Source organism: Triturus cristatus, chromosome 8, assembly GCF_964204655.1.
Source record: "Triturus cristatus chromosome 8, aTriCri1.1, whole genome shotgun sequence".
In the NCBI taxonomy this organism is placed as follows: Eukaryota; Metazoa; Chordata; class Amphibia; order Caudata; family Salamandridae; genus Triturus; species Triturus cristatus.
Genome location: NC_140591.1, coordinates 1,303,840,751 through 1,303,853,109, shown reverse-complemented (window position 1 = coordinate 1,303,853,109; position 12,359 = coordinate 1,303,840,751). Strand labels below are relative to the sequence as shown.

Genomic DNA, 12,359 nt, shown 5'->3' with positions numbered 1-12,359 from the left:
GAAAGCCAATCTCAACAATCATGCCCCCTCAATAACTTCTATCCTTTAACCTAAAACTATCTACAAGTAGTAATATACAAGGACTCATAAGGAGAAAATGATTAACCATAGGCATGAAATGGATCAAAATTCAAATCCAAGGCAACCTCAAAACGAAATATCCAAATCTCAGTTTCACATGCGAGTACCTCATAGAAATACCCAAATCCACAAGATAACTACTGTAAAAGACGTTTAAAAAACCCTCTTCAAAGTCATGAAGATATTCCTCTTCGGTCATCCTACCCTGAGAAATAAAAATAGGACAATTTATCAAACTAGTGAAGACATCCACCCTTCACCAAATCTAGATGACCTAGCCAACCACAGACCATCATTCGGAATACCTTAGAAAGCATACAGTTAACTACAAGATCAGATGCGAACACCCATCAACACTAATATGGTTACTAGACTAGTTTTAGACTTTAATGCAGCAAGCATTTCCTCTAAAAGTCACTGTCATCACTTTTCACTGCACAGACCAAGGAATCCTGATTTGGTTTCATTCCTTTCCAGCTTCAGCACACAAAATGTGATACACAATCTCAAAATACATGAGATTTTATAAAACATTGTAATGCCTTTCTTCCTGCCTCATCAACCAACACCATCCAATCCACACAGTCGCTTTGTGATCTCAGACATGTCCAATGACATGTGGAGCATATGAGAGATCTATCCTCTGCATTGTGATCTTCAATGAATACAAGAAGTCACTGGTGGAACCACACTCCAAGGACAGAACAGATTCACTAGCATATTCAACTGTAGCTGAACGTTTTAACAGTCGAAGTACTTCTCTACATCTTAACTGCTTTGCTGTAATGCAAGCATCGATATAAAGTGCCTACCTCAAACTGAACCGGAGGAAGACTGAAACCATCAAATAAGCCCACATGCAAGACTGAGTCTGTGACAGGAATCTGAATGGATTCATACCTTCAACTACCTACAGGCACAAAGTTACTAGGATTGGCCATCATCTCTCCATCAAAACCTCCACCATTAAGAGTCCCTTCTGCAAAGGGTAAAACCCTACTACTGTGACTCATACAGAATAGCACTGGTTGCCCCACCTTGGTAGTAGCTAAGTCCTACTCTCAGATGTTTGACTCCACCAGCTTGTCTGAAAGGATTGAATTACAAACATCATTTGTACCATAAAGGACCTGTACTTTCTTTTAAAAAGTTCCACATAGTCTAACAGGAGTTCATTGCATGAGGACTATAACATGACAGCAGGAAAGCAGAAATCAATAAGGCCATCCTATTAATGCTTTAAATTGTCAACAATTAATCGATCTTCACATAAGGGAAGTCATATAGCTTTATGAAAGCACACTTAGTAGGTGCAAAAGAGAAATGTATGTCAACTGGAAAAAATGGAAATTACTAGAAAGGAAGATAAAAACTGCATGAACTATCATGAGTTATATAACAAAATGGTGAGTGTTGATTGTGTTCTCCAACATTGTGCTAAACAAATACCATATATATAATGGAATTAAAACACCTTTACTAATATATTTCATAGCCACAATCTTCATTTATGTAGAGCAAACCAATGCAATCATGAGTAAGAACAATCTCTATTTTCTTAGGGAGATGGCAGAGAATGTTTCAGAGCTAACTAAATTGTCCTGAGACTGAAAACATTCTATATTTACAGTGTTGTCTTTTCCATCAACTGAAGGTCGAGATCCTTTGCACCTCCTGAATGCACCACAGTAGCTTCATAATAAGCCTAAGGTCATGAAGTCATGGTAAGACTAGATGACTTAGCATGGACTGTTAAATCAAAGCCCCGGTACCTCACTACATCAGGAGAGAGGGCCAGCTAGTTGCCTTTTTATTAGTCCTCTTTATTTGACGGTCTGTGGGCCAAGCATGCGGAGAGGGCAACTTCTGTAAAGTGATTAGCAAATGTTAAGGGACGGGGACAAGAAATGATGAGGTGCGCATATAAGTGTGGTATGAAGAAGTGCTCTAGCTTTATAAAATTAGCTTCGATACTAGCTAAACAATAAACGGTTGCAAACGTGTTAGTTTGGCAATACAAGTACTGCAGGACTGTCTCATGCAAAATTCAATAGTTTTGAACTTTATTGTAAGCAGATGTGTAAGTAGTTAAAGTATACTTTTTACCACATATTCAAGAGCAATCAAAGTCTGTTTTCATTCCAGTTGTTTTTTTTTTTGTTTTGGTTTTTTTCTCTTTTTTTTTTTTGTCCTCATTTGCCAATTACCCTCTTGTAGGGATCACCAGCCACCTAGTGTGTCGAAAGCTGAGAGAACAACTCAGGTTCTCAAATTACCTCGCATTCCAAGACACAATTCAGAGAATGGCGGAAGATAAATCCACGATGAGGGAAGCCAGTTAGCTTGATTACTCCGTCAAGGAATCTTTCAGCCTAATGGGGCGAATGATTGAATAATGAGACCAGCGTTCAAGATCCATAGAGTAAAATAGGCATAATCATAGGACCCGGGAAAAAAAAAAAAAAAAAAACCCCGGCGTTCCTATTTCCAGTTTAACCAAAAATCCAAGAAAGCCAAATTCTTTTTGTTAACACGTCTAGCCAGGTCCAACTTGGATGTGTTGTATAAGGATGTCAACCAATCGCCATGTGATGGAGCAGTGGCGTCTACCCAAAACCTGCCTATTTGGCGCCTTGCTAGGAGAATAGCATAAAAAAGAAAGGATCTTGCCTGGCCCAGTATGTTTTCGTCGATGCCAAAAATAACTAGTGACAAGGTAATAGGCACGGAAAAATTCAATATAGAATCCAACGTCTCCTTGATTTTCTCCCAGAAAGTACAGATAAAAGGGCAATCCATAAACATGAGTGTATCTGAAGCCTCAAGGAGGTTGCACTTGTTACATCTCTTACCTGGCAGAAATTTTGATAGTCGTAGAGGAGAGAGATATGCACGGTGAACGGTGAAAAGGTGGTTGCGCCTTAGCCAGGCAGGTTTAACTAATCTATGTAAGAGAGTAAATGAAGAAAGCCACAATTGCTCACACTGTCGCCCCATCTCCTCCCCCCATAATTGGTCAGGGAGGTTAAAAACTCCATCCACCTCCTCCAAAATACTCCAATACCAAAAAGGTCACCTCTTTCCCGCCCACCTGCCTTACCACAAGCTGTTGTTCCAGGTTGCTAAATTTACCCAACAGGACAGCTTTACTACCTAGGGCCCGGGCCCAACTAACAAGCTGCATATATTTAAATCTCGATAACCCGGGGCCAACCTTATCCCGTAGTTCATCCCATGTCACCAGTGCGTCATTTACTAGCATCTCTCTCCACCTTACGATTCCAGCATGTTTCGAAGGGGACGCCAACCCATCCCTCAAACACAATGGTAAACCCGGGGAGTCCCACACCGGGGCATAGTTTGAAAAGTAAGACAACCCTATTTTCTTTTTAATCTGGACGCAGAGTCTAGCCATAGATTGAAGAGACTTTAATTTAACCTTCTTAAAAAACTTTTGGTCTCCAAACTTAAACATAAATCCCTGAGAGGGTAATTCCGCCCCAGCTATCATGGCTCGAAACATTAATCCTATCGAGGAGTTCGATGGCACTTTCAGAAGCATTCTGGAGTAAGGTAATTGGAAGGCCCAAGCATAGTACTGCAAATCGGGTAATGCCAGCCCACCCTTTTCCCTCCTCCTTCGCAATTTCTTCCATGCCAGTCTAGTGGCTTTATACTTCCAAATAAAATAATTAATTAAACTTAGGAAGGATAGCCATTTTTACTAAGTTAATTCTACCCACTATAGAAAGTGGGAGATAGGACCACGCTTTTAATTTTTTTTGACAGTCTTTGAAGACCCGTTCCAAGTTGATTTGCGCTATATTCCCCACTTCTTGGGTAATGCGGATACCGAGATATCTCATTGAGGATGTCACTTCAAGATGAGTATTATTTATATTCCACACCATTATATCGGTTTTGCTTGCATTTATCTCATAACCAGAGATCCGCCCGAATTCTTCTGCGCGCTTTATTACGGTTGGAAATGCTAAGACCGGGTCTGCTGTAAATATGAGGATATCATCCGCGTACAGGGCTACCTTCCTTTCCCACCCTTCATATTTAAAAGAGGGGATATTGACTTCCTCCCGTAAAACTTGAGCAAAAGGCTCAATATACAGATTGAAAAGAAGGGGCAAAAGGGGGCAGCCCTGTCTTGTCCCCCTTGTAATTTTTACAGGTTCTGACAAAATATTGTTTACAAGGAGTCTAGCAGATGGAGCCTTATAGAGAAGAGATCACCCGACAAAAATTGTCACCGAACTTAAATTTTTTTAATACCGCAGCCAAATCAGGCCAACTCACCCTGTCAAAGGCCTTAGTTGTGTCTAAAGTGAGAGTAGCTAGCGGCAGAGAGAAGCTAGAAGAAATATTAATGGCCCCTACTAAATCATGAGTAAGGTCAGCCAACTGACGCCCTTTTATAAAACCCTTCTGATCTGGATTTATTATTGAGGCTATGACCTTCCCCAATCTAGCTGACATAATGGCCGCAAAAATGTTATAGTCATTATTAAGAAGTGATATCGGGCGGTATGATCCGCGTTCAGTCAGGTCTTTCCCCGGTTTAAGTATCAGGACTATGATGGCATCACTCCATGATTTAGGAGGGTCATCTCCTTTTAAAAGAATACTATTAAAAAGGATCGTCAGTGTTGGTATTATAGCTTCGCTCAAAGCACGATATAGTTCTGCTGGTAAGCCATCTGTACTAGCTGCCTTCCCTTGCTTAAGTTGCCCAATAACTTCTCTGACCTCCGCTTCTGTTATTTCCGAATCCAAGTAACTACTTTGAACCGGAGTGAGAGTTGGCAGGGGTATATTATCCAACCAAGAATTTCTTGCAAAATAATCATCGGTGATATCCTCTTTGTAAATGGCCTGAAAAAATTCCTGAAAGGCTCTCCCGATATCGGAGTTTGACGATCGAGGGGATTGTTCGCCTTCCAACTTTATCTCTCTTATGTATTTTTTCGATTGATCTGCTTTTATTTTCCACGCTAGCATCCTCCCTGCTGCTTCCCCGAACTCAAAGTGGGAATTTTTACTTGCCTCCCATCTCCTAGCGACCCTTTCTTGTAAAATACTCTCTAATTGTGTTTTTAAATGGAGTAATTTTTCTTGCTGTATAATTGAGCCTATAAAAGTACTAAGTTGTTGTTCAATGGATTTCATTTCGACTTCTATATTTATAATCTTTTCCCTATATATCTTCCTTCTCTGAGAGGCTCTACAGATAATGTTTCCTCTCCGAAATGCCTTCAGAGCATCCCATACGATGGTAATTAAAGTGGAGTCTAGGTTAGTTTCTAAAAAAAACTTAGATTCGGCTATTAGAAAACTGATTTCGTCCTCGTCATGAAGGATGGACCTATCGAACGACCAAGACACGTGTCCTGACTGCTGGCCGGAATTCAAGATAAAACAGATTGCTGAATGATCGGAGAGATGAGAGGGGAGATATGATATCTCTTTTAATGAGTCTTTAAGGCAATAACTAAACAAAGCATAGTCAATTCTTGATCTGTGCTTGTATTTAAGATTCCGAAATGAGACTCCCAGTTTATTACCCGCCCTCTCCCTCCATATGTCGGCTAGACCCAATTGTGCCATTATTGATAATAGAATTTGCCGAGATTTAGAGGCCACGCTGGCCCTCGAGTTTGGGGACTTATCAAGTTTTGGATTCAGCACGACATTAAAATCTCCACACCAGATAATGGGGTCATTTACATTTAACAGATGATTCCGAATAAGGTCTAAATACGAGGGATCATCTTGGATTGGGCCGTAGTAGGCGACCAGTGAGTATGTACTCTCACCTAGTGAAACTCTTACCCTTAGCCATCTCCCACTCTGGTCCTCCTTATGCTCTAATATTTGAGCCTTGGCATTCTTTTTAAAAATAAGAATGATCCCTCTTATATTTGCCGATTTAAAATTAGCTTTGATACTAGCTAAACAATAAACGGTTGCAAACGTGTTAGTTTGGCAATACAAGTACTGCAGGACTGTCTCATGCAAAATTCAATAGTTTTGAACTTTATTGTAAGCAGATGTGTAAGTAGTTAAAGTATACTTTTTACCACATATTCAAGAGCAAGCAAAGTCTGTTTTCATTCCAGTTGGTGTTGTAGTTGAAACCACTGCATTGAATATGCACCAATTTCATGATTGTTTCCATGGATTGTAACCAGAGTTTAGTTTTATCAAACAAATCTGCTTTCAATTAGTGAAATAGAACATAAAGCTAACCTTTAAGCAAACATTTTATAATTTAGTTTCTCACAACATGTTTAAGAAAAAGTAGATTTTCAAAAATTCACAATTTATGTGTTACATACTTTGAATAGTCGAACAGGCGACTATCCCACAGGTCATGGACTCCTCTTGAACCATCGTGGAAGAAGCAGGAGTCTGTCCCGTCAAACTGGTTTAAGCCATCCTCACTGTTTTTTGATGCATGACTATGTACGACATCCAGTAGAACAGCTATCCCCATGGAATGAGCGGTGTCAATTAATTCCTTCAGTTCATCTGGTGTTCCATAACGACTGTTAAATGCAGAATTAGAATTACTAGTGCACTTAGGGTTATGCTCAAGGCTAACATTTGCAAGAATAAAGTTTACAAAAAATAGCATTTCTTCACTTCGACTATTTTTATTCTATAATATCGCTGTTAGACATTCATCTGCTTTAATGAAAACATACTAAGAACTATTTTCAACAGTATCTGCTTTTAATCTTTTCAATTCATTAGAAGATACTCATTTTCTTAAGCTCTAATGACTAAGTAAATGTATTGATTTTTTAAACAAAATTGTTTTACATAATGCCAATCATGACTTCCACTAGGCAGAACAATACATTGTTTGTGTGGCGTTCCAGATACAATGAGGGTATAACAAAGTTGTAGAATAATCTTTTATTGGTTAAGAAAAAGCAGCAAAGACAAAGGTATCTAAAATACTGTACAGAAGAGAATTAAAAAAAAGAAAAAAGAAAACAAAGATCAGCATATTTAAATTATGAAGGGATTTCACCAGAATATCATAGTCAAAATGTCTGACAAAAAATATTGTGCCTTCATTCAGTTTACCAAAACAATTATTAGAGTGAACAGAAACTACACCCCAAGGGGCATTACTTTTGTAAATGACATTTAGGACAATATATTTTTGTCAAGAAATATTTTTCCTAACATTATTCTGACACAAAGCCAATTGCGAGTCCCTTTTATGGTAAGCATTTAGGGCCAGATGTACGACCCTAAATTGCGGTTGCAAATGGGCAATTGGCCCGTTTGCAACCGCAATTTAGGGCATGGCCATGTACAAACCTCATTTTGCGAATCAGTACATTTTACTGATTGGCAAAATGAGGTTAGCGACTTATTAGGAAGAGGTGCGCCAGAGTGCGTCACTTCCAAATAGCGACTCATATTTGTATGCATGCATGTTTTGCAACCGCAATTGCAAAAGACTAGCAATTTACCACCTACTTCAAGTAGGTGTTAAACCATTTGCAAACGGTAAGGCGTTTCATTTTTTTTTTTTGTTCTTAAATGCATCCCATTTTCCTTTAAGGAAAACAGGCTGCATTTAAAAAAAACTGCTTTATTTAAAGCAGTCACAAACAAGGTGGTCTGCTGACCCCAGCAGGCCACCATTCCTATGAATGCTAGGCATTCCTAATGAGGTAGCAAATTGCACCTGCCTCATTAATATTAATGAGGCATGCAATTTGCAACCCCATTAGGAATCACAAACAGTGTCTGAGACACTGTTGTACATCCCAATTTTCGAGTAACAAATTGCGGGTTGCAAATGCGGTGCAATTTGTGAGTCGCAAATTGGTGGGTTGTACATCTGGCCCTCAACCTATGTGGCTTTCAAACTATGAAGAGCTATGCCACTACAGAGTTTTTTTACAAAACTGCAGTCCAGCCAAAGCACAGTAGTGTGCCCATCAGCCATAGATTTATGTCATATGTGGATGGTGTAAATATACAATTCATCCCACAGTGATTTAAACAGCACTTGTTTCTTTATTGGCAGCCAATGCAGGAATTTCAATCCTTCTCTGACTGAGGCATGTTTGGGTAATTCCCAGGACCAGGCAAGCTGCTGTGTTTTGGAGGACTTGAAGCTTGTATTGATTGATATCTATATATAGAGCATTGCAGTAGTCTAAACAGGAGGTGATGAGCACAATGACCACTGATGCCATAAGTCCATCAGAAGCAAACGTAGGATCCTCTTTAAGATCCTGATCATCCAGAAGCAAAACCTCACTATTCTATTCACCTGGGAGTCAAAGGTCAACATGTTATTGAACCGAACCCAAAGGTTTTTGGCCATCGTCCAGGAATGGGACGGGTACCACAGTTATCGGATCACCAAACAGTCCAAATAGAGCTCTCTGCTCAAAACACCATAATATCACTTTGACACCCCACTCATTTTTAACCAGTTGTCTTCTCATCCATTTACTGGATTCCTGCATACATACCCTAAACCCATCCGCTACCTCTTCCCAGTCATCCGTGATGGAAATAATGATCTGCAGTTCATCCCCCATAGGGTGACCCCTGGAATCTAAAAGAATGTATCAGTTTAGCCAAAGAGGCAAGATACAGGTTAAAAAGGGTAGGGCTTACGGAAGACCCTTGAGGAACCCCACATGGAAGCTGGAAGGTTGCTACTCTAAAATCGCCACAGCTGACAGTAATAGTTCTACTGCACAGGAAAGACTCCAGCTGCCAAAGAAACACATCCTTCCTTATCCTTATGCAAACTTAAAGGTATTAATCAATGTAGGCTGAATAATGAGTGAATTATCTGCTTTGTCTCATACATATATTTTCCATTTGAATTACTTGGAGTGTATCCAAACACATACCTAGGTTTCCAGGTATTTGGTCAAAAGTGTTCCATTAAAAGATGCCAAGGTGCATGTAGGTTAAATCTATTGCACCTGTGCTTGGTGGTGTTTTATCTCATCTTTTATTTCAACTTAGGAGCTAGATTTTGAAACCCCCTCTGCCAATTGTAGACCGAAATTGTCAAGGCTTAGTGCTGAAGAATAAGGCTGGGGATATCAATGTAGGAGAGCATACAAAGGTTTCTTGGGTGATTTACATAGCTGCGTAGGATCAGCTTGACGTGATACTATGAATTTCAGTGTAACATTTGAGGGTTGTTTGGACGTTCCCATTGCAGTGCTTGTTTTTAAAGGCACTGCCATGGGAAAGCCCAAAAAAAGCTTGCCAGACAAGAGTTTACCTCTTGTTCTGGCAGGCGGCCTCATCACAGGTTCGGTGGTGCGGCAGCGCGGCGAACCCGGGCTGTCAGTGTGGTAAACCACTTCTATTAATCTCAAGACATCTTGTTTGCAAAGATGTTGGGGAAGTGAGTTCCAAAATAAGGATCCTTGTACAGGGAGCTTTTTGCCTAAAACATTAGTTAACCAGCAGGGTGGAGAACCTTCTCGACTGATTAATAACAGGTGTCCGATCAACCTCAAAAACAGGGTTAAACTTAAAAGTCTTGTAAGAACAATGAGCTAAAGTTTACTGACATCAAGAGATTTTTGTATTGATGCTTGAGGCTTTTGTATGCATGGAGATCATGCATAGGGCTTCCCATGATTTTATCACTTCTAAGTAGCTTCCTTTGTCCACAGTTCTCACTTAAAACTATGAGCATTCCAGTGCATGACAATTGGGCTCAGTCCTTTTTTGGGAAAGAGCATTAATACCCATGAAAATAAATCATAAAACTCTAACACAGGTGTCTCCAACCTTTTCTGTAATGAGAGATACTTCTGATCAGTGAAAATCATCATTAGCTTCTGAACGCCAAGTAACTAATACATTGTTACGAGACAACCCCTCGTCCAGCATTCATTGACTTTAAACCTAATGTCCATGCGCCTGATACTATGGTGTGAACAAAATACTGTGTTTACTGGATACTATGATAAAGCTGCCATGTGCATCAGTGAGTGCATGATCTGTGGGGAAGTATGAACAGGTGGGTGAATAAATGGTATAGATGTGTATGGATGACTGAGAGCTTAAGTTGTATGTACTTGTGACAGCACATACCCATCGCCATATGTGGCACCATTACACGTACAAAACAAAATGTTGGTAATATGGAGCATTTTTCTGCACTTGATGCAACATTTTCCGTACTTTAAATTTCTCCCATTTGAAAAAATGACTAATTTTCAGTTCTAAATATGGCAGCGTGCCTTCCAGCCACTGGGAGCAAGAGGACTGCTGTGTGCAAATGCAACACTTTGAAATGGGAGAAAATTCAAACTAAAGAGTTAACTTTGTTCATATGCATTACATAAAACTCCTCATTTGAGTTTACTCCCATATCAAAGTATCTTTATAAACACTAGGCATTTTATTTCCGGTGGCTTTCAGATATAGTGTCATATTTATAACAGTAAAATACAGTCATTTGTTTAAATGTGAGGAATTTAAAATGAAATAACATGCTTTATAAAACATTAGTACTTAATTGGCTTATATTAAAGTAGAAAAAAACATTAAGGCGATATTTCATAGAAACATTTTTCTTCACTTTAATTTCTCCCATTTAGAAGAAAATCACAGTATTTTTCAGTTATAAATATGGCACCGTGGCTACCAGCCACTGGGACCAAGATGCCTGCTGTTTTGTAAATGCAACACTTTGAACAGGGAGTAAATTGAAAAGAAGAGTTAACTGTTTATTTCAATTTTCCCTCATTTTAAAGCATTCATAAACATCATTTTGTTCTTAAGCTCAAATATTGAGCTGAGAACCACATTTAATATTTATATACCTCGGTGCTTCCTTCCTGAATCTCTGACCCACCTGGGTCATTAATCTGAGTAAAGCACTGCCCATTATCAGGCTCTGCTTTTTGCAGTCTGATCATGTAAAATAAACACAGCCTTTCCTTAACTTTAGGATCAATTTGGTTTATTAACGGTCTGCACAAATTTAACACTGCATGCCCCCTACAACCCAATCCAGGCTGGCCGCATACTCACAACTATTCAGAATGTAGCTACAGATAACTCAGCAAGCAGTCTACAACCCAACAGGGCCAGGCAGTGTTTGTTCAATATTATGGATTGCCAGCGACAGGAAAATGATTAGCATAAGAATGACTGAGTTCTGAATAAAGGAGGAAACAAAAAAAACTAAGAAAAACAAGTAACCCTTCGGCCAACCCCACCCTCCTTCCTTCCTTCCAAACGGCTACTAGACGGGGAAATGAGCGGATATTCTGTGTTTCCCTCATCTGAGACCCTGCCAAGGCCACCTCAACCAGTACCCGTCAGCGCTCGGAGGGAGAAGGGGTTCTGGTATCAAGCGCAGCATGCGCAGATATGATGGGCAGGACAGCTCCTGGAATTCTTACAGAAGAATTGCAAAAAAAGGGGCCACAACTCGGAGTAGCAGGAGCCCTCTGGTGCCACGGCAATGGACAACTTTTCCATCCCAGAGAGCAGCCTCAGTTGGTGCAGCCATGCTATATGATCCCGCGTTTTGTCTGCACCCCAGGATGAAATTATAACATGATGAGCTGCGTTCAGTGCGAGGGACATCTGTCTCCCTCAAAGAGAGCGCAGAGGGAATGTCAATGTGTTTGGTAGGCCCAAGATGGTGTAAGCAGGGAATCGTGGGATGTCAGTGTTAAAAGCGATGTCGATATCGTCCAGGGCTTGTTCCAAGTACATGGTCAAATTGGGATAATGCCACAGGAGGTGGAGCGGGGTTCCTGGATTTCCACAACCCTGCCAACAGTCTCCCAATTGGTCCACTTTCCATCTCCGGGTGCGGCTCAGCATATAGTACTAATAGGAGATTATCTTATATGGCGTTTTGGTGTTTATCACCATGTGTGCTGGACTCTGTAAAATATATCCTTTCACTCTGTCCATGAAGGGACTGTCCACCTCAGCCTCCCGTTTCTTCTGGCCAGAAGTCTGCTGGCGGGGCCCCACCCAGCCCAAGTAAGTGTAAATCTCCGAGACCTGCCTCTTATCGGTTTTCACAAACAAGCAATTATCAAACTGGGTCATCGGTCGATTTGTGCCCACGTGCAAGTAAGGTCCCATCACCCAATGGCACAGTTGCAGGAAAGAAAAATGGTCTATTTCCGACAAGGAGTAATCACGTTTAAGTTGGTCGAACGAGATCAGCCCATCCAGATCAAATAGACAGCCAATACGCTTACCGACCCATCTACCCATCGTCGGAAGCT

General features: G+C 40.4%; 1 protein-coding gene across 1 annotated transcript in view; it reads right to left on the bottom strand.

Moving 5' to 3' along the window:
• Nucleotides 1-12,359, bottom strand: part of GBE1 (1,4-alpha-glucan branching enzyme 1) — a 753,232-nt gene that overhangs the window by 342,842 nt on the left and 398,031 nt on the right. The window contains exon 7 of the mRNA XM_085623022.1: nucleotides 6,429-6,638. Within this exon, the coding sequence (XP_085479148.1) occupies nucleotides 6,429-6,638 (210 nt within the window). The remainder of the gene's footprint in view (nucleotides 1-6,428; nucleotides 6,639-12,359) is intronic.